At 33.1% G+C, this 24,032-nt stretch overlaps 1 protein-coding gene across 2 annotated transcripts; it reads right to left on the bottom strand.

Moving 5' to 3' along the window:
- Positions 1–10,132: 10,132 nt before the first annotated feature.
- On the bottom strand, positions 10,133–21,357 carry UAH (ureidoglycolate amidohydrolase). Of its 2 annotated transcripts, XM_028207285.2 has the most exons (12): positions 21,036–21,321; positions 17,458–17,543; positions 16,829–16,903; positions 14,427–14,555; positions 13,062–13,148; positions 12,631–12,833; positions 12,417–12,519; positions 12,004–12,095; positions 11,792–11,854; positions 11,440–11,680; positions 10,772–10,812; positions 10,133–10,471 (listed from the first exon to the last, which is right to left on the bottom strand). In XM_028207285.2, the coding sequence occupies exons 1-12, from the start codon at positions 21,291–21,293 to the stop codon at positions 10,374–10,376; spliced, it is 1,476 nt and encodes a 491-aa protein (XP_028063086.2). In that variant the 5' UTR covers positions 21,294–21,321; the 3' UTR covers positions 10,133–10,373. The 2 variants fall into 2 exon arrangements, with proteins under 2 accessions (XP_028063086.2, XP_028063087.2); XM_028207286.2 differs by lacking the exon at positions 17,458–17,543 and having other exon boundaries at positions 21,036–21,357.
- Positions 21,358–24,032: the final 2,675 nt, after the last annotated feature.

Here is a 24,032-nt window from a genome sequence, read left to right as displayed (position 1 = left end):
ACTCACTAATTTTTAACTTTCAACGACAGTTTAAAAAATTCGTTATAGAAAAACGTTGCTATTCGTAAGTTTTAGAGACAATATATAAAAACAATGACAAAAAAAAAATCGCTAATTGTCAATTTTTAGCAATATATACAAAACATTGTCACAAAAAATTATTCTTAACGACGATTTTATTAAAACTTATTTTCAATAGGACTTAATGAGAATTAAGTCAAACTATTAGGACCTATTAGTAGTTTACCTTAAATTTGTAATATGAAAATAATATAAAATATTAGGTTTAGTGGATATTTTTTATTGGTGAGAGATCCATCTTTGTAAAATAGTTTGGTGAGAAGTCTTTTTGTTAGTTTTAGAAAATATTTTGTTTTCAATTTTACTCCTTAATGTATCTGTTGACTATTTGTTCAAATACATATCTATCTGTTCAATTTTTTTCCCCATCTGTTCAATTTTTTGTTGTTCAAATTTTTTATCTGTTTAAATTTTTATTTATTTTTTCTATCTGTTGAAAATGTATGTTCAATTTTTTTGAATCCACTATCTGTTGAAATCTTTGCTCATTTCCTTTCTTCTTTCTCTCATTCTTTCTGTTCTAACCCTTCTCAACAATGGTTACCACCAAAACTACAATGGTAGAAAGAGAAAGAGTATAGAGAGAAACAATATTTGTTTTCAAAAAATTTCAATCATCACCTCACAAATCTCTCTTGAGAGAACGCAAATCTAAAACATGCAAAAAAATATATATATATATTTCATCATCATTCATTATCATCAATAATAATAATAATAACAACAACAACAATAGAGAGACTACCTGTTTAAATTTTTAAAAAAAAAAAAAAAAAAAAACTGAAGCTGTTTTAGATTTGCGTTCTCTCAAGAGAGTTGTTTGAAACCTTTCAAATTTTCACTCTTTCTTTGCGTAGTCTTTGTTTGAAGTAGAGAGTTGTCTTTTGCAAGCTTCACTCAAACTACAAAACACTTCGCAACATCTCTCTCTCTCTCTCTCTCTCTTTGTGTGTGTACCTGCTCTTAACTTATTTGGGGCACCAGATCCTCTACATGGCGACGCACGGTTACAAAGTGGTGGCGCCAGACCTCCGAGGCTACGATGACACCACTGAAGTGGTAAAGATGATCCATACAATGCTACTCATCCAAGACGTAAACTATATTGCCATCGCGAGATCCTTGATCTCAAATCTTGGATCTGTTGAGATCTTCCGTCCGATGTCCTTTCGGAAGTCTAACGTCAGTAAGATGCTCCCCCCGATGCCTTGCTTGGCTTTTTGTAACAACCCCGATCTGTAATTAATTACTAATCTATAATTAAGGATGTTAATTAAGTGATTAAAATAAATTATGTGTTTTGTATGTTATTTGGCTTTTTGTCTGGTTATTTATCTGTTACTCGTAGTAATATCTGTCATGATTTCTGCTTTGATATGAAATTTGATAGCCTAAACGGTCTCAAAAACTGAAATTGAGCTCATGGATAAACTAATTAGAATTTTAGGTACCATCTGAGGAGTTTTGTTAAAAATTGATTCAGTTTAGTAAAATCACATGTGATTAAATTGAGCATTAATTGAAATTGTTTTGGGTTAATTGAGTCATGTGCTAACCTTGATTAATTAAGGTAACTTATGTTTAATTAAGATGATGCATGATTTATGCCTAATCTACTCATGTTCATGATCCAAGATATGATTAAATGTATGATGTGCTGAGGTATTTTATAATGTTGAGTGTAGATGATTAAAATCCTTAAGTGAGTGTGCTGAGAAATATATGTAGGTGTACTGAGAAATCTGAGTTAGGCATTTGGTGGTGTTGAGTGTAGAGGATAAATTCTTATGGGTGTGTTGGAGTGGTGCATGTGTGTGCACATGTTGTTTGTTTAAATTGTGAGAGAGTGTGTGTATGTGGGTATTTGAAAAGTGGCTTTTTTTTAAACTTTTTGGCTTTTTGACTATTTTAGTAGGTTATTTTAGTTTTTGTGTTTGGGAAGCTGGGTTAAATTTTTGGGTTGATTATCGTATTGAAATATGTGTTTGAAATGATATTTAAAGTTGAAATGACAAATTTGCCCTTAATCTTATTTTTTCCAAAATTGATCTATAGGGGTAAAATCGTCATTTAACTGTCTGAAGCCTACACTGTTGGTGACAGTGTAGGCTGTTGTGCGCTGGACAGCCGTTGCTTTTCAATTATTTTTTTTTATATTTAAAATCAATGGGTTAGGTGAGGCTAAAAGGCTTTTTTGCCATTTGAGGCTAAAATATCCTATCTTGAAAGTTCCCAAACACCGCCTATGTGTATATCTGCTGAAATGTAGGCAACATTCCTCTTGTTCTTTTTACTTCTTTGAGCAGAGAGTTCATCCTAGAGAGAAATGAGAGAGAGAGAAAGAGAAAGAGAGAGGGAGATAGCTCATTCTAGAGAGAGAAGCCCATTTTTGTGCTAGAGATTGAATAAACTAGGAAGGTTCATCGCATATTTTTGAAATTAAAGCTTTGAGTAAGAATTCTATGACTAATTTATATTGTAAATCCTTCAGGCATTATGAGTTCATCAAGTTATTTAACTAATTTCATGATATTTGTATGGAAATAGGTCTTTGAACATGTAGATGGCTTGCACGTACATTTATGGTAGATCGCTTTGATTTTATCATTTTGAGTTTGAGTTTTAAAGTCCTTGTATGCACGTGAGTTTAAATCATATCCATTGTTTCAGGAATTCATGAGTTTATTGATCACCTTTTGCATGCTATGAAAAACCATGAGAAGAGTTGAAAAATCTTATATAAAGAAGTTTTGGTTTAAATATTTCAAGAATTGATAAGTTTTTGAATAAAAGATGTTTTAAAGGTCTTATATTGGAGTTTTCTAAAGCTATTTTTATGTGTTTGATCAAATCATGCAAAACCCCAAGTTTTGAAGGTTGTTTGGAAGCCATTTTTGTTAAACTTGGTGCCGAGAAATTCATAGCTGGCTCAAGCGATCAAGTGCTGGTTCGAGCCAACATTGCAAGCTCCCAGTATTTTGCACTATGCAAAAGCTAGCTCGAGCGACCAAATGGTGGCTTGAGCGAACTCAGTTTTTGCCTTCAGCTTGCTCTAACCAACAGCTCATTTTCAGCATGTTTTCAAAAGATGTTTTAAGTACATATCTTTGCTCCCATCTCTTTCCGGGTTCTTAGGCATGATTTATGAAACATTAAGGATTAATAAGCTAAGAAACAACATGCGTAAATGAATTAGAAAATATGTGTCGAATCCAAGTATATGGTTCAATATGAACAAGTTATGCGATACAGAATTAATAAGAAGTTAAAGGAAGAAATCTAAGCCATGCATGGCCATATGAATAAGTAATAATGAGACATGTTTTGCGCTATGTACATTTGTGTTTGTAGGTCAATGTTCGGAGACTGACCAACCATTTCTGGAAGCCCACTGTGAGTAACGTTATTGTAAAGATATGTTCATATGAATTATGTTTCAAATGTGATTTGATAAGTTATGATTTCTAAAATGATATTTGTTTACGTGAACAAATATCCTATGTTTGAAATCTATTATAGAATACATAGATAGTCCCAAGTTATGGGGGACAATATGTTAATGAGGGTCCATGACATATATATGATTATAAGATCTCGTTAGTCACTTGTCAAAGTGGTGATATGTTTAATCGGTATCCGGAACCGATTACTCTAGTCGGTTGACAATATAATATGTTCTATTAGATGTACCAATATTATGTTCAGATATAAGAATTAACTCTGTTATGATCTGTTTTATGAATATGAAATGTTTGGAATTCATTCACTAACTTCTTTACATTAATGTTATTCACTGGGTTATAACTCACTGTTTGTATATATATGTAGGTGAGCAAGTGCAAGATCAGGCCTGAGGGCACCTGTTTGAATCTGTGTTTTGTCAGCCAACGTATGTGCCTCCCGTAGAGGTTCCCGTAGTGTAAAGTGATCATTTTTTGTGAACAAGATACAAGTTTATTATCTTTGTTTGTTGGTTAAGTTTTTGTATACTTTGTAACTAGGGTTAAGTCCCGTTTTGGTTTATCTGTATATAAAGACGATGTAAGACTGATGTGATGATGACGTATATAATATTTGTATATAAAGTTTAAATTTGCTCTGTCCCATATAAGTTAGTACAGCTCATTGGACGATTAAATTTATGTATTTATTTCCGTTAGTCCCTTATTTTGTTAATCTGTTTCAGAGGCCGTAGGTAATCATAGGATTACTAGTTTGTTATGACGCTAAACCTATAGGGGCAAGTTTGAGTCATGACACTTTTCCCATTGTAGCTCCGATGGTAGCGCCGTGCTATGAAGACGATGAAAACGAATAAGAGAAAGCTAGTCTTAGCGGAGACGGCGGAATGGCCATTGTTTCTGGCGAAATGACAGAGAGATCTAGTAGAGAGAGAAAGAGAAGGGGAGAGAGAGAGAGATAGTTTAGGGAGAGCCCTAGGATATGACATGGACCTTTGGCCACAAAAAATTTAAATTTGGACTTTTCTCTCCATCTTTCTAAAAACTCTTGGCTTGATAGGGAGTATATTTCAAGAAAATTCTTTGGTAAAGGTAAATTAATGCCAAGTATTTTATTTTAAAAATACAAGAGTAATATATCTCATACATAAATGGATTTTTATCATACTTTTGTTACTACCTGATACAAAAGTAATTATATTAATAAATATTCATATAAATCACCGTAGGTGTGTCTGGCAATAATAACATTTGAAAATTTATTTATGTATAATATTTTTCTAAAGAGATACGTCAACAGTTTTATTTGATTTCATTTTTGAAAAAGAAAATGATATATAAGGATACTAACCGTCCCTATAATTTGAAATTTATATCATTTTGATCATTAATTTTTTAATTTTGATATATTTAACTCTAAATTTTAAATCTTGTTCTAAATAAGGATAATTAAAGATACTATTGCTCAATTTTAAAGACAAAGTTGTCAATTTGATAAAATATAAACTAAGGCCTCGTTTGGGAATAGACTAATTTAGTAATTTTTTGACTATTTGGCTAAAATATGAGCTAAAAAAAACTAGTATGTTTGGGATGAGTTTTTGGCTTTTTACGAAAAGATGTGCAAAAAGTAGAGAGAAAATAGAATCTTTAACTTTTGGTATAGGTTGTTGACTTTTTGGCTAATTTAGTAACTTTTTGACTTTTTGGTTAAAAAGAAAGGTTCCCAAACGAGCCATAATTTGACAAAAATAAATGTCAAAAAAATATTTTTGAATTTTTAAAGATTATTTCTATTTACCAAAGATAAAATTATGTAAAATTGATAAACCTTTTACACATTTATTTATTTTTTTACCAAATTAATTTTTATTATGTGTTTGGATGATGATCATGTAATGGGTGCTTGCTAGGCTTTTAATGTAATCGATATATTTGTATGAAATGTTTTTAGTTTTAAATTTTTTGATTTAATGGATTGGTTTAATAATGATATTAAAGTTATTGTCATATTTGAGTTTTGAAAAATAGAAACTAATTTAATAAAAATAAAAATAACCACCCATTACATGATCATCATCCAAACACGAAATAAAAATTAATTTGGTAAAAAAAATAAATGTGTAAAAGATTTTTCAATTTTATATAATTTTATCTTTGGTTGATAGAAATAATTTGTAAAAATTCAAAAATATTTTTTTGATATTTATTTTGTCAAATTAGTTCATATTTTATCAAATTGACGACTTTGCCCTTCAAATTGAGTAATGGTATCTTCAATTGTCTTTATTTGAAATAAGATTCAAAATTCCGGATTAAATGTGTCACAATTGAAAAGTCAGAGACTAAAGTGACACAAGTCTCAGACTATAGGGACTGTTAGCGTAATTCGCCCATTTTTAGATCAACTTTCTAGACTGAGTGATGTGTGAAGAAGATGATTTGTTGATAATTAGAGAATATTTTTATCAAACAATCATGTTATTGACACATGGGTTTAGAAAGTGGGTCTAACTTTTGAACCTAAATAGCAATGCTCAGTTTTTAAAAATTATTCTACCTTCCAAAAAGATAAAACCATGTGAAAATGATGAGTATTTTTTATTTTTTCTTTTTAATACCAAATTAGTTTTTAATTTTTTAAGCAATTTTTAAAAAAATTAATTTTGAAAATCAAACCAAACCAAATCTTAAATCCCATCAAATGAGATTGGCTAAATCAAACCAAATATAAAATTTCCAAACTTTCTTAAAATAAGGTTTTGTCATCCCCTTTTAAAGAAAAATTGTCATAACCATAATTTGGCTAAATGTGATACTTCTCATTTTATTTTATTTTATTTTCGTTTTTCGAGTCCATGTTAACGAATATTACTTGTTTTCATGCCTTGTTTTACACATTTTTTAATTTTTTTAATTTTTTGGGTTCGTTCTTCATAAACAATAGAAGCATAATTTGACAATTAATTAATTAAAATATTGTAGCATGATTTTTGGATCTAAACATGAAGATTTGATCGCTTTTACAATAAGGTATTAGATTGTCAAGTTGAAGTTGTTGTACCAACCAAAATTTATTATATAATAGAAAATGCATTAACTCCATCCCAATCATTGCTTAGGCCCCCTTCATCTTTGAATATTAATCCTTCTAACCCTTTTGATAAAGCCCTAACACCCTCCTATTTAATTTAAGGATACCACCCTTTTAAACTTTTCTTCCCATCCACCCATATATCATAGCCATAGTCTCAAACATGTTTGAGAGGTTAGATGTATGGAGAAAATTTATAAGATATACATTTGGAATAATCTTTTAAGTAATTAATGGAGCTAAGATTTTTGTACTCCATTAGAATATTGGGAGTTGGTTCTCCTCACCTAGTCACCTATGTGTTGGTCTTTCTCCTTATATTTGTTAGAATTTTCTTATAATTATTGTATTTTTGTGATTATTTGTTGAACTTTTTTTCATAGTTTAATGAAGTTTTTAAATCTATATATAATCACCCTTTATTTAAACCTACTCTACTTTTTTTCACGTATTCAATTTGCTCTTGGCTCTTTTTAATTGACATGATATGTCCTCAAATCATAATTTTTTGAACATAAAATCGAACATTAAAAATGCATGTGGAATAACGGGAGAGGAGTAATATTTTTAGTGACAAACTCATTGTCTGATATGTCTGACCACTATTAATTTAAGTGATCCATTCTATAATTAATTTTATGCTAATAGATTTCTTAATGAAAAAAGAGAAAAGTTACAGATTTAGTGTCACTATTAGCTTCATGTTTAAGATCTCAAACCCTATCACTTTCCCATGCATGCAATAAGTGAAGGGACAACCTTTGTTCTGCAGCAATACTCATCTCTCTCTCTCTAGGTAAATCTCAATTATATGCCTTTCATGGCCTGACACTATACCTTATTATTAAACAACTTTTTTTTTTTTTTTTGGTTAATAGAAAAAATCAAGAGAGAACTACATGCTGGTAGGAGAAAAAAAAAATTACCAGCACATGAGGTGATGCAAGTGACATTTGCATCTCTATAATCTTTTATTTGTACCTCACTACAGACACCCTTACATCCTCATGTGTTGGTAATTTTTTTATTCTTCTCCCATTTGCATGTAATTCTCCCAAAAATCAACCTCATCTTACCCAATCTTAATGTAAATTTTGTAGAATTTAGGTTCATGATGTTAACGAAAAAGCAAATTTATAAAGTATTTATTAACTGGTGATGTGGGTGTACTATCCCACATCGCTCTGTAAGAAATCACAATTTCACTATATAAATGGACTAACTTCCTTAAATTAATATGAGACCTTCTAAAACCGTGAGGGGTTAGCTGTTGGTTTTCGCCTAACTCCAAAACGTACAATATCGTGTTGGTTTATCTAAAAACCTCAATCGACACCAACGGATAACTAATTCAACATGGCATGTTCTTCTTTGTTGTCTTATGTTTTGTTGCTGTTTGTTTGCGTCACAGATATATACATTCGGGTTTGGTTTATCTGAAACCCACAACCAACCAAGATATATAGTAACCTATTCAACGATGCACAAACAATTTGTATAATTGTACATGCATATATATAGTATAAATAAATTCAGATTGAATTTTTCATCGTAACTTAAATTTTTGATTTGAGGTTCCATGACATGAACCGCCATTACCAAAGCATTCATGAATTTCTATGTTTTTGGTACAATTTTGCTCTTGGTCCTCAAAATCATTTTTTTTGATAAAATTTGCATAAAAATATCCCTCTTCTTTAGATTTTTTTTAAATCATTAAAAAAAAGTTCTACATAACTAGAAAACCGTCTAAAAAATAACTCAAACAATGAATCCCACCATTATTTTATATGTTTTTTTATCTTCTTCACGCATGTTTTGTTTGTGTTTAATTTTTTTTTTCTTCTTTTAATTAATAGTATGAACCTTATAATTTGACATGGCTTCTTCTTCTTCTTCTTCTTTCTTTTTTTTTTTTTTTTTTTTTTTTTTTTTTTTTTAAAGAAAAAAAACCTCTTTTTCATACAAACCCAATCGAGTCCTAAGTGCCGAATTGGTTCATTGACATGAAAGCTTGATTAGGAGGTTAGGTTGGAAATTTGTGGTTAAACCAAGGGCACTTTATAAATAACAATAAGGTCACTTTATTTAAGGCCATGAACGAGAACTAGTGAGCTGTGACTTTGCTGGGGTTAGGGTTGGAGACCTGAGTGGATGCAGAATAGAAAGAAATAATATGACTTAATGATTAATAATAATTGTATATATGGACCCACACCAAACTCAGCCCCTCCTTAATTAGTAAGTGTTTGACATTTTTTAAAAAAGATAAAAAGTCAAAAAGTTATTAAAACAGCAAAAAAGTTAACACTATTCACATGTTTGAACCGAAAAAAAAAGGGATGAATAAACAGAGGATAAAAAGACAAAAATGCCTTTGGTTTTACCCCCTTCCAACAGTGCACTGACGTGGAAAAACACTAGCATGCATGGAAAGCATGTCAGTGCTCAGAAGGGTAGGAAGGTAATTTTGCTAGTTGATACAATATTATAATATGTATTTTTTCGTAAAAAGTCAAAAAGTTATCCCAATCATATATTTGTTTTTTCTATTTTTTTAGTCAAAAAGTTAAAAAGTGTGCTTATATAATTCATTTCAAACAACTCCTAAGTCCGAAACAAAAATTTAAAACAAATTATTTATTTATTTATTATACCAAGCATTTTTCAAGGTCATATAAAGTTGTCAATCAATTAGCGTCGGCCGGCGAGAGGTAAGGTTGTAACTTAGATGGGTTTAATTGGATTGAGAATTTGTTTAAGTTTAGTTTAAATAGTAGAGAAATCCACTTAAGTTCAACCCTAATTAATCTTTGCAGCTTGAATTGACTTGCTCTAAGGCCACCCAAGTTTATCTTAGAAAATGCAGACCAGTTATAATAAAATTGTTTGAATTTTATATTTAAAAATATATATATACATATATATTTTGAGTTGAGCAATGAGCTTTCTAAATAAAGTTATTGCACTTTCGAAAAATAAATTAAAAGAAATAACTCAACAAATTACAAGCAGTGGAATTAATTAACATTGAAGTACTATTTAATTCAATGGTGAAAAAATAATTGATTTTTTATATGTGTATTCACGTTTATTATATGTATTAAGAATAGGATTCAATTAACTTAAGTTGTGGCAATTTTTCCCAAGTCAAAGACCAAACTCGAATCAAATTCAATTTACATTGGCAAATTTTAGCCTTGGGTCATTCAAAAATATATTGAACAAAGTTCAAATCTTGTGAGATCATCAGTTGCTCTAGTTGGGCCCCTATGAGTTTTTTAAAAATAATTACTACTAAATAAAATAAAATAAAAAAGACTTGTCAACATCATTTGTTCTGATTCAAAAAATTTCCCAAACTCTTGGTTTGGAATCTAATGTTTCAAAGGTTGAATGCGGTTGAGCCCAACTAAAGTTGATCTGATATCTTCTTGTTTCATGTACACGTCATTCGCATAACCTGATATTCTGTATTTGGAATCATGTACCTGTGTGCTTGAATGATGGTGAACCGAAGTCCATGTTTATCATAACTGTGAAAATACAACAGTTGACTGCTATACAAATGAGTTTGATATCATCAAACACAAGAAGTTGAAAACATATTATCCTCTACTGCTAATTCTCATACATGTTGTTATCATTCAACAGGTAGAATCGAATGCAGAACCCACACAAACCCTCTAAAACTGAAAGAAACAGAGCTTGACAAAGTTGTAATGGTTGAGGCGTAATCAGTACAGGGATAACTTGGCAAGGGTTAGGGCTAAAACCTGAACTCCGTTTGCTATATCCTCGATGGAGGAAAATTCTTCCGGCTTATGGCTGTATCCTGCAAAATCAGATGTAAAAATGTTGATTTAGTTTGTGTTTGAATCCCAAACTTTGTGAAGTTGCTGCCAATTAAATATGATTTCACATTGTTATCTATGATTTCAGTGTGAATCTCTATGGCTAGCATGATTAATTTCCATATATGCACAGATACAATCTGGCAACGAATTCAAATATGTTTCAGTTAAAGTTGAAAAGAAAAAATGACAGAAAAATAACCATCCGATTCACAGAAATAAAAAGGAAGAGAGAGAGAGAGAGAGAGAGAGAGAGAGAGAGAGAGATGACTTGTACGTACCTTTGTAACATGGAATGAAGATCATTCCCATTGGCGTTATTCTGCAAGGATGTGAAATTGCATGATCAACAGCTGATATTTAATTAAGAAAACTGATATATGCTAAAGCATTTATCAATATTAATAAATCTTCTTTGATACAATAATCACAACAATAGTACACTAAGTGCAACTTAAATTGAAATTTCAAAACCAAAGACCAAAATCTTGGGGAAGGAGGAAAAAAAATCCAACTTTTTCTGTAGGAATCTTTTCCATAGACTCAGTAATACAGTCTCATTCACTGAGCATAGAATCTTCAGCAAATTTACAACGTGAAAGTCTTGTAGTGCAGGACCACCTCTTGATGATGGCTCATCGAAATAGAAAATTAGGTCCAAAGCTGTTCAAGTTCATGATCATATTGGTTGACCGTGGACCACTAGAATGCTTCATTCTTTTCTTAATTTTCTTCCATCTATTGGTTTTTACAATGCAGATTATGTCAATAAAATTTCCTTTTTATTATTTATTTGTTCTTGGGGGTTTTGAGTAACTTTTTATGTTTGAAACCTAGATGAAACTGGAGGTTTCTACGAATTCCCAGTTTAATGTACCTGCAAGCGATATGTAGAAAAGAGCTGAATTTTCAGAGGTTTGACGTACAGACAGTTCTCTCCGTTTATTACCTGGCCATGAATAGGGAATCATGGTAAGCTCTGCTTATCATCAACTTATGAGACAAGTTTAGCTCCTTTGATGCAGCTTCCATCGCCTCAATTATTGATTCATCCGAAAGGGCTGGTGGATCCTGATTAACAATTTTAAAGTCTGAAAGCTTGACGCCACGCTTTTTGGCTATAGATAAAGCAGATTGATGGATTTTCTCAATCACATTGTTTCTTCGATTTTCATCAATGTCTCGTGTATCTGCAACCCACAGAACAAATTACAGAAAAACTCGGAACAAAAGAGTCCCAGAAAAAATATATTACAAACTAAAATTCTACTTGAAATTTTTATTAAAAAATAGCAGCATACCTATTTCCAGGCGCGACTTGCTTGGTATGCTGTTGACTGCCCCGGGATGCAGCTCCAGAATGCCTTACAAGAGAATGTTTTGTATGTAGTAAAAAAGAGAATGAAGGTAAAAAGGCAAAAAGGATATGATTAATTATATTGGTTTCAAACAAAATGGAGTTTTCCATGGACACTAAGAATACATGTGGATACGAGGAAAAAAACTGGCTTACCAACTGTACCAACAGTATCAATTGATCCAGATTCTAGCACATGTTTCTCCACAGCTAGTGCCAACTCTGCAGCAGCCAGTCCCGCATCATGCCTGCTCAAAGAGATTTACATAACTGTGGGCTATGGAGAGAAATAGAGAGAGAGAGTACAAAAATAATCACTTCCAATGTAAGGAAATCTACTTATAAAGAAGGAAGGCAAAATGTCAGCAAATCTGAATGAGAGCCATGTATGTAAACAACCTCAAGGAAAAAGCAAAGAAATTTCAAAAAAAATAAATAAATTGAAAGAAAGGACCTCAAATAAGTATGTTGCACACACTGAAAGTGCATAATCAAATTACATATAATTTTTTAAGAAGATATGAGGAATAAATTGATATAACGCAACTTGTGCTACTAGGAATAGTCACCTATTTGGCATCAAAACAGCCCCTGCATGGCCTCCATTGCCTTCAAAATTCACCTTGATGCTTGCTGGAGCAGCAATTGCAGTCACAACACCGATTGAAATACCTGGATTGAAAAATGAACCACAAAGAACAAGCAATAAAAGAAAAAATTAGTGGTAAGTTCTTCAAAAATTGTTAGTAAACAAGTAATAACATAATTGAAACAGCAGCCTACCTTCTTCCTCGAGAATAGGACCTTGCTCTATATGCAACTCCACAAAAGCAAAGTAACTTCCTTTCTTTACAAAAACACTGGACAAGTCCTCTCCACCTTTTGCATAACCAGCAGACATTGCAGCATCAAGAAAGGATGTATTTTGATTATCAACTGTTTGCTTGAGAGCCTTTTCAAGTTCCTCATTTCCTGCCATCAAGCGGCTGCAATATTTCAGATAAAAACTGTGAGAACCTTCAAGATATAGACTTAAAATTTGTCCGTGCATCCTTTGCAAGACATAATCAGCTGAAATAAAATAAAGCGAAAAAAGCAAATTCAATTTTGAAATCAGAAAGAGCAAGTCTGGAGAGAAATACACAAGAAATTAACCACAATAACTAGTATATGTTCATAGTAAGTGATTATATTGCAACTATGAGATGTCTAACCTTCCCAAGCAGCCGATCCCAAAACGTGTAGGCTCCTCTGAGGTGAACATGATCACTTCCAATGATCTTTTAGGCTTAAATCCAAACCTGTGAAAAGCCCAATTGGCATAATATAAGCAGCAATATGATCCAAAAGAAACATTTAGAAGAATGCAAAAGCAGATTCTTTTCTCACATAGAATTTGATTAAAAATTCTGAAGTAGAAAAGTATATTGTGGCCATCTGAAGAACCATCGACTGAACAAATTCTAAAGGCCTGCCTATGTAAAATTGGCTACCAAACCCTTCTCAACATCAGCTATATCAAGGGCTATATCCCCTTTCTGATCATGCAGGCTATGTGCTTTCTCATTCACCGGAACCCATGTTATTTCTTGGCTTTTCCCCTGTCCTAATAACAGCTTCCTTGCAAATCAGATTACTGCTTATTACTAGTGAAATCACTGGTTGCACATATAGAGAAAAGAAAAAGGAAAAATACCATCTTGTCCCTTATTGATACAAAGCCTTAACAGAATGTTATTAGAAAGACTTCGGCTCCGTTTGGTAGAGCTTTGGAACTTTAATTCCACCTCTTGGTTTGCACGTGGTGTTTGTTTACAGGTTTCAAAAATTGATTCCGCACTCACTTTGAAAACACGTCTACCCAGTCATCCTCCCGGGAGTCCCCCGGTTGACCGGAGCAGTGTTCGTGTTTTTTTTTGCACCTGTCATTTTTATATTTTAAATAAAAAATATTTTTGGAATTTTTTTAAAATTTTTTATGAGCTTTGAAAAGAATTTTGGGTAGTGTTTTTGGTTATGAGTTGTAAATTTTTGAATTAAATATCATATGTCATATCACTGAATTCAAACTCAATTCAAAACTCTTTTCAAAACTCATAACCAAACAAATTTTCCACACTCAAATCATAATTTCAAAACTCACAAACTCAAAATATAACTCTATTCTCAAATCATAATTCTGAAGCTGTACCAAACGCAACCTTTGATCTCCTAATTTATAATTTCTCATATAGCCAATGTGCATCTTGATATCCTCAATCCAACTACACAGATTATATAGATACCACGGTTTTCTTTTATGGTTCTTGTTTGTAAAGAATTAAATAACCCTGTATGTACCAGTTTTTAACCGGTGTGTAAAAGACAAAATTCTAATGTTTTTTTTTTTTTTTTATATTTTAGTTTTACGTCATTGAGTGCTTAAAAGAATGTAAGACATACAGAATGGATAGTTATGAAGATCCTCCAATGACTATGTTGACAAAATTACCAGTGGACTTCAGGTTATTCGCTTGGATGCTAGGTTAGTTCTTCTATTTCAAACAACATGTTTTACAACAGTAAGACTACTTGCAAACCTTTTCAATACATTGATGGCTTCTATTGCACCCAAAACACCAACAACTCCATCATACTTCCCAGAATAAGGAATTGCATCAATATGAGAACCTGTTGCAACTGCAGCTAGCTCTGGTTCATAGCCCTCCCTGCATAGAAGCAGATAAGACAAAAGGGGTTGAGCACTAATAAATAAGTTCAGATAAAATCAGCACAACAAAATGAAGAAAAAGTTTAAAATGTTCGAAGTATTAAAGTGACTCAAACAGAATGGAAAAAGTTATCTGTTGACTCAAAACTGCATGAAATATATACAGAATCTAAAGATTCGGGATTGAGAAACTTCAGATTTCAAAGAACTAATCAATAAGGATAAAAATCTTAAAAATGCAGTCATGTACAATATAAAATAACAAATAGAAGATAATCAATGACACAACATATCATCCTTCGATTAACTTGAGCCCATTAAATTAATTGGGACCAATCAAACCCCAGTCGGAAAAATCCAAAATTAATCAGTGTGTTTGGTTTTCAATTTTTTGAAAATTGAGTTTTTTGTTTTTCATATTTTTTTTTAGTGAATATTTTTAAAATTTTAAGCAATTTTTTTTTTTTTTTTAGATGCACCTTACTTAGATGTATTTAAATAGTAAAATATTTGTAAAAAATTAATAAATATACAAAAATACAAAAAATATACTGAATTTTTATTTTTATTTTTTGTATTTTTGGTATTTAGTGAATTTTTTTTAAAAAAAATATCACAAATATTATACTTTTTAAGTATATTTATATTAGGTGCGTCTAAAAATTAAAAAAATTGCTTAAAATATTAAAAAAATTCAGTGAAAACAAAAAAATACAAAAAATAAAATTGTATAATTTTCTGAAAAGTATTTTCTAAAAATCAAAACCAAGCAAAGTGAATGGGTCTGGAGAAATTATTGTCACATGGGCCCAAATGAATTCTATTGAATGAGCCCACAAGGAAGTCAACAAATTGGGCTGAAGAGGACCCACCAAGCATATATCTCTAAAGAGAGCTCAACAAGAACATCCGAGGGGGGCTAGATCATACGGGCATCCGAGAGAATTAATCGGTGCACACTCTTGAAGAAAGAGATCATTCTCGGAAGAGGTGAAACCCTCAGAGGAGATCCATTCTCTGAGGTAATTGCTTTGTCTTGAAAAGGTTCAAATCCACAAACCCAGAGGCTTATTTAGCTTGGACTCGAAAAGGTTCTAAGTAAACCTAGAGATCTGATGCATTGGTTTTGACTGGATTCAAACGCAATCTAGAAGTCGCTCCGTTAATGAGTCCCAAAATACTTGCGGGCTTGGAGTTTTCTGGGATCGATACACCAGAACCATGGGCATGACGGAATCCAAACAAAGGACTCAATCCCGAGGACGGCGAGTGGAGATAAATTCACTTTTCGGTTAAACTAGCCTATACCTGAGTCAAGGTGGCACGATCTAAAGGGTTTTTGACTCGGCAATATTCATAACAGGGCGTTCTTTTGAACTATCCATGACCCTTCTATGGCAAGGCGTCCTCTGGGACTACCCCTAACCCTTTGGAATGATTGGAAATCATTGGTTAGGCGTGGCTAAGAAGGAGGATTCGCCGAGAGGTTGATCTCCTCTTTGGAATTTTTCTCATTCTTTAAAAGGTCATCTTCTCGGACAAAGTGGTGAGAGAGAATATTCCTCATGTGCCTTGCACATAGACTCCATCCTACATCATGAGGTGCCTATAAATAGAACCCATCTTACATCATGAGGTGCCTATAAATAGAACCTACTCATAACTTTACAAGGAGATTGATTTTTGGAGAGATTATTCTGGGAAGAGAACTAATTTCCCTACTCCATTATTTTCATTAACAGTGAAAGTGGAAAATCCATGAGAGAGCCTTACTATTATTCTCTCTTTAACTACTTTGTCTTCATCTTCACCCAATCTTTTATCTCCATTATCTCTTTCCTATTATGTTTCTAGTTGCAACCGTTGAAGAATCTAAGCCTCTCTACACATTTCTAGATAATTTGGATTTTCCGACCATCTTTAAAGATTTTCAAATTTTCCAGCAGATCTTCGAATTTTCCAGCAAGCCTTCGAATTTTCCGGTGAGCATTCGAAGCTTCCGGCAAGTTTTCCGGCAACATTCAAATTTTCTGGCAACCTTCCCGAACCCCTACACACACTTTGAAACATAATCACACGCAAGAAAAGTATTACACAATAAATAAACAAAACAAAAGGCATCATCAAAATAAATAAAGAGCAAACATATAAGATGACATTTTCTAGCAAATGATACAATAGAATAAATTCATATCATATATTATCACTGAAAACAACCCTATAAAATCTCAGCCATCCAACAAGAAACAAAATATTAAGAGATGAACTCACCATCGACCAAATACATTACCAACAACATCCTCTCTAACAGAGAGACCAGCAAGTCCCATTATGTTTTTGATATACCTGCAATCAAATATGACCAAAGAATGACCAAAAGTTCATGGCTAAGCAACATAATGGCACAAAATATCGTGATTGAATAGATCATGTGTAATTCAACATGACCAATGTTTGTTGGAAATCCATGCATGTATGAAATTAATAACAATAAACCTCATAAATATTGTAAGCAATTGGGTAGAATACACCAAAGAAATTGCAGAGGGCCCTAAGAAATTAAAACTAAGGTAATATGACAAGGCCAAAAATCCCACAATGTTAGCTATACCAATCCTTCTCTCCAGTCCCATCCTTCTTCTTTTTTTAAATGAAAAAAAGAAAAAAAAGAAAAGAAAATCGCTCAACAAAAGCAAATCACTCTCTCTCTCTCTCTCTCTCTCTCTCTCTCTCTCTCTCTCTCTCTCTCTCTCTCTCTCTCTCTCTCTCTCTCTCTCTCTCTCTCTCTCTCTCTCTCTCTCTCTCTCAGAGTACTGTTTTTTGCCTTTTATTTTCCCAATCATCATCATAGGCATATAATCAGGTGACAGTACACAAAACAGATAATTCCTTCCGAATACCTCCTCGCCAATACATCCTTCTCACTGTACAGGATCCTTGTCACTGATGGAGCAGGTGTATCCGAGAATGTTGACAGCTCATCAATCTATAATATTAAAACAGATTAGAAAATCAGCTTGTAACAATAAACAAAACAACAACACAAGCACAGGTAGTTCTTGTAGCATACGCCATTGCATAAGAACATAACTGCTAGGTTACCATGGCAAGGGGCATCTGTGTGATAACCCTGTTCCGTATTATGCTAATTAATCTTAATTACGATTGTGATTATGTGTTTAATATGATTTTGTGTGCCATTTATATGAATATATGTGGTTTTGAATTTCTATCTGTTCACCGTAGGAATATCTGTTCAACTTACTGTTATAAATTGAAAATTTAAGGCCTTATCGGCCACAAAAGCCGAAATTGACTACGCCATTGTGATTGGCATAATTTTTAGAGCCTATGGTGAAATTTAATTGAAAATTGATTCGGATCAAAATAATTAGATTCAGAATGATTAATTAGGGCGCTATTATCAACCTTAATCAATTTGATTAAGTGGGAGACTATAAAAAGGGGCATTACACTCACATTCACTTAATTTTGAGCCATTTCACTCATTTTGGCTGAGATTAGCTCTCTAGAGAGAGAGAGAGGGCTGAATTTAGTGAGAGAGAGAGGGCCAACATTGAAGAATTGCTAGAGAATTCAAGAAACTAAGGGGATTAGCTCAAGAATTAGTTATAATTGGAAGAATTGGAGCTCCTAGGTGAGTAATCAACTCTTAATTCATGAGTTGAGTATGTAATATTGTGAATTCAAGTGGTATGGTAGTTCAAGGCAAAGATTGAGTTGAATATAAAATTAGAATGCGCATGCATGCATGAAATTTCTATGAATCACCATGAATTGTCATGAAATTTGCATAAGCTAACATAAATGATGTTGAACATGGAGAATTGGGCACCAATCTTCACATGCATGCATAATTTTCATGGGTTTCATAATACTGAATGTCATTTGTAACATTTGAAATAGAAGTAAATTCAAAAATTGACATGCATGTTTGATTAATGGAGATATGAAGCTTATATGAGATTTGCATGCATGAGTTTTGACTATACAAAAGAAATGAAGAAATATTTTGAGGATTTGACCATGATTTTGAATAATTAACCTCATATTGCATACATCCTTATGCTATACATCGTGTTTCCACGTTTTTGGACAAAAAACATTAAAGTTGGGCCTTTGAATATCAAGGTTGCACTTGAAGAACAGTTCTAGAAAACCCAGAATTTAGCATGTCCGCTCGAGTGGGGAAAGCGCCGCTCGAACGTGAAATACGAGCTTCCAGAACTTTTTGTAGACGTGGATGTCCGCTCTAGCGGGGAGATTCACGCTCGAGCGGGGAGCCATGTAGTTTGACTTTCAGCTCGATCGCTTGAATTCACGCTCGAGTGTAAAAATGAGACAACCAGTACTTTTGCAGACCTAATGGGCCCGCTCGAGCGGGAAAGCCCACGCTCGAGCGGGGAGCCCTGTTCCTGAAATTTTGAAAAGATGTTATGTGATCATTTTTCCGTTCTCTTCCATCTCTAAGCACCCTTATGCATGCATTAAGCGTTATAAATGAATTAAAAAGGGATAACAATGACGCCTAAGAGGAATGTATGAATTAAGAACGGATTGAATCGTTTGTGACGCACATATGTGTTATGTATTGTGTAGGGTCAAGCTCAAAGGCAAATCCTCTAGCAGATCACTGTGAATAATATCTTAATAAAGATATTTGAAGTATGTTATTTGTCCAATTGCTTATTTCCATACAATTCCTATAAGCTTGTTAATTTGAATCGTGGACAAATGTTTGCTATGTCATATGGTTGGGCCAAAGGCCATTGGACATGAATGAATGGGCCAAAGGCCATTGGATATGAATGAATGGGCCAAAGGCCGTTGGACATGAATGAGTGGGCCGAAGGCCATTGGATATGAATGAATGGGCCAAAGGCCGTTGGACATAAATGAGTGGGCCAAAGGCCGTTGGATATGAATGAATGGTCGAAGGCCGTTGGCTATGAATGAATGAGCCAAAAGCCGTTGGACATAAATGAATGGGCCAAAGGCCGTTGAACATAAATGAATGGGCCAAAAGCCGTTTGACATGAATGATTGGGCCAAAGGCCGTTTAACATACATGAATGAATAAGGCTCGAGGCTGTTTGCTAAGGAACGAAGTGGGCCAGAGGCCGTATGACATGTTCGGGCTTGAATCGCCTAATGTACCAAAATAATACACTAAATAGAATTTTACATGGGCCCAAGGCCGTTTGATATATGTGAATCTCATTTGCGTACTGTTTTTATTTGATGTTATTTATCAGGTTTTCGCTCACGCTCATTCATGTGTATGTAGGTGAGCAAAGAGATGTCCAAACCCAGCCCCAGTGACTTATGTAAGAAGCAACTACAGCTTTGAGGAGTTAGCTCATATATCTCACGCACGAGACTAGTTTTCGCCCTCTTGTTCCCTTATTGTATTTTTGCTATGTCGGCGAAAACTTTGAATCACTTTTGTACATGAGTTTTGTTTGGCTGACTGTATAATTGAAGTTCCTAGATATGGATTAACTCTATGTATATGTGTGAGTAATTATAAAATGTTTTGAATTGATTTTGTTATGCCATGTAAGCACAGTTCTATAGACAAAGTTTTAAATTTGTTTCCGTTTGGCCCCTTTACTCTAATGAGTTATGTCTTGTTTGGTTTGAGGCCGTAGGTAATCCCTTAATTACTGGCCGGTTATGTCCTTAACCATAGGGGCGGGTTCGGGTCATGACTCATGACAATCTGAATGTTGTTAGGGCTGAATGAGCAATTTAATAAATCACCGCTGATATATTAAATCATACACTAAAGGTCCATTTAATCTCAATGAATTTGAATAGCTCCATTCCTTTTTACCGAACACTTTGAAATAAAATTTCATCATCTTGGGTGGAAAATAGTAGCCATAACAAATTCGATGTTTAAAATTTTGAGATTTATCATCACCAAAGTAGCTGAAAAAAACTGATCGAAGAAGTTTTTGTTTTTGTTTTTGACTTGGAGAAGAAAAAATATGGTGAAATACCTTAATTTTCTTAGTAGCACCAATCAAGATGATGGAATTCTTCCAAAATTAAAATGCTATCCAAATTGAAAACTGAACCATTCAAAAAATCCATTAAGGAAATCACAATAAAACCCATTCATAAGCATCCATGGAAAAATAATTGGTGTGAAAATGAAGTAATTCAGATTTCAGAGACTCCAATATCACCCTGTATTAGTAAAGTGTAGACTAATTAAAATACCGTATAAAACAAAATGGATTCGATCAATTTCCAAAACCAAACAAAACATCCAGTTCACGAATCATTGGCACAACCAAACCCATATCACAATCAAACTCAAATAGTTCAATCGCTAAAACAATCTTTCCGACAAAACCCAGTTCAAAGAATCCACAGAGAGAGAGAGAGAGAGAGAGAGAGAGAGAGAGAGAGAAGCAAAGACAAAGATATAGAAAATTTGTATCAATACCTGTTTCTGCAAACTTTGGGTATCCACTGATAGTGAAGATAGTGGATTTTGGGAGTGGGTATCGTGAATTGGGTACCCAGAGAAATCCTCCATAGTTTTGGTTGTTGCGTCTTCTCCATCTTTGTGAGCTATGATTTCAGGGAGGCAACAGAAGACGAATAGAGGAAAAAGAAAGAGAAGAGAGAAATTCAGATACATCTTATTCAATCTGCTATGTTGTTGGTGTTCTACGGTATGAGGCTGTTTCTGTTGTCCCATCCATGTGAGAGATATATATAAATTAATCATATCTAACTTTTATCCATATATCGAACTTTTATCCATCGAAGATCTCTCAAGATTTTTATTAAATAAATAATTAAATATTTGACGTTAAATATTTGACGTGATACAGAAACATAAAAGTATACATTTCATATTTTATTCCTATGAGAAATTTAATTATTTATTTAATAAAAAAATTAATATTCTTAACATTAATCTTTATTTATGAATAATTAACATTAATCTTTATTTATGAATGAATGAATGATTAACATTAATCTTTATTTATGAATGAATGGTAGTATGATAGTAGTGGAAGTCCTCTCTCAAAAAGAGACAAATGCTCAGGACATGTTTGGAAATCATTTAATTTTTAGTTTTTAATTTATATTTATAAAAATTAAAAAAATTATCATAAAATTTGTGGAGTGCACCTTTTTTTTATTTATTTTTATTTTTTTATTTTTTATTCATACATTCTATCTAAGAGATCGTATAGGTCTGCTGTTGAGAGTTGGTCGTAAAAGTCATCTCCATCCCCCATGGCTGGTTCATCGTGCCATTGACTATCTTGGTCATCTATTATTGGTGACTCATGGGAGACGCTATGTTGATAGTTGGGATATTAACCTTTATTGACAAATGTTTCTTTGTTGAAGGGATATCCTGAGATGGCTAAGTTACAATATATCTTCTAGTTTCTATCTTCACAGACTAGTCGTCCATAATTTTCATTATATGCTAATAGAGGATTGTTGGCAAATTTTCTCCATTTATTAAGCTGTTCTCTGAGTGGAAATCTTCTGCATGGCCAGGGTCTTCGATTGAGAAGTCCTGGAAATCCTGGGAATGTTGAGGTTCCTCTGAGATACATTTTATGTTTAGCTGGATTGCACCATATTCCCTTCCACTCTGGTGATCTGCTATTAATTATTGCTTCTACATATGGGTGATGATCTTCCATTACACAAAATATTCCATGAGCTAGTTTATTTCCGAAGCTATCTGTTTGATATGGATCTGAAAAAATTATTCTGGAGACAAAGCCGTAATCTAACAATTGTGAGGCTATTAGATAACACGTTTTGCCCCTAATCTCTATTTCCAATGGCTCGAATGTAGCTAGATTTATCTGGTAAATGCAAATGCTGAAGTCTAAGTTACACTGACATCTACCAAAATGTTCTGACCTCTTGTTGCACTTTTCTTCTTCTAAACAGGGCTGCTCTTCATCTTCATAGGTATAGGTCCATTGGTAGGCTAAGCCAGGGCAATCAACTCCTGCTATAGAGAGGTCTTGAAGAAACTGCTGTATGGTGATTAACTCGTTATTTCTGTTATCTTCGGCTAAGGTGTATATATGGGGTTTGAGGTCTTCTATTTCTTGGCTTTTCTCACAAAAAGATCGAATGATAGAATGTCTGAAGAAATACATTCTAGCACTCAATTGGTCAAATTCCTCATTGTTGAGTTGTCTGATTTCTAAGTTAGGAAAGTGGGTAGTTGTTTTTCTTGGAGCTAATTTTTTAAGCTAGTTGGTTAGGTTTCGAATAGTCGCTCTCAATTATTTTTCTTCGTCTCGGAGCTAGTCTGGCTCTTCACTGACCTTTTTGCCTTTATCCATAATTTTCTTGAAATTTCTGGTAAGGCCTTCACAATGTTTGCACATCTGGAGGGGATTTTGTGAATCTATCTGAGGGTCAGAACTACTGCTTCCAGAACTATTGCTTCCAATTATCTGGCTAACTGGAACTCCACTAGTAGCAAGAATGGTTGACCTCATCTTGCTTAATGTGTCCAGGTAATCTTTAGCTATCTGACTGATAAAATAGCTGGTTCCTATTTGTCTTCGGACATAAGTACTGGCTGACTCGAAATCATAAAATCCTTTAAACTAGGATATGGGAAAATTTTTAACTAAGGGTTCTACTTCTATCCAGTCATGGTAAATACCAGGCTTGGTTCCTTTAGCTACTACATAGAAAGAAAAACTTTTAGACAAATGTTTATTTTAGATTTTTGAAAAATATATACTAAGAGTGTTTAAGGCTGACAGGCGTTTAGCTGGGTGGCTATGGCTATTCCAAAGGTTATCTAAAAGACACTGTTGGACTGGGTCTAGGTCTATTCCTGTTAATGGTCTAAACTTGTTTCTGCCTTCATGAATGGGAAGAGCGAATCCCTCAAAGTTCATGGTTTTGTTGTTCTCCATTATCTGCACAAAAATTAAACTGGTTATTTTCTTTTTCTAAATAAATTTTCCTACTTAACTAATCTGTTAACCTATTATCACTCTCTTTAATATGTTCAAACTCTACTTTATATCCTTATCCTACTATACAGTCTAAAAATTTTGCCCATCTTCTAGTACTCAATTTACGCTTGTTAAGTTTATTATGAAATCTAACTATAGCTTCACAATTTGTTCTAATAGTAAAATGTTTGTGCAAAAATAATCTAAATTTATTTATTGCATATACTACTCCTAGTATTTCAAAATCTAGGCTGGTCATTGTCATGTCTTTTTTTTTAAAATTTTCCAGAACTATATTTACAAATGTGTTCTTTATTTTTACTATCATACTTACTAGGTTTAGCTAATAATATTGTTCCCCATCCTAATTGACTTGCGTCTGTTTCTACGACTATATATTCTGATTCTAAAGGAAGTTGTAGGTCTGGTAAATTTCTACAAATGTCTTTAATTTTTCTAACTAGAGCTATATCTTGTTG

Source organism: Camellia sinensis, chromosome 6 (assembly GCF_055761805.1).
Source record: "Camellia sinensis isolate YWXY chromosome 6, ASM5576180v1, whole genome shotgun sequence".
Lineage (NCBI taxonomy): Eukaryota > Viridiplantae > Streptophyta > Magnoliopsida > Ericales > Theaceae > Camellia > Camellia sinensis.
Note: the sequence above shows the minus strand (reverse complement) of the source record. Positions and strands in the feature narration are given on the sequence as shown.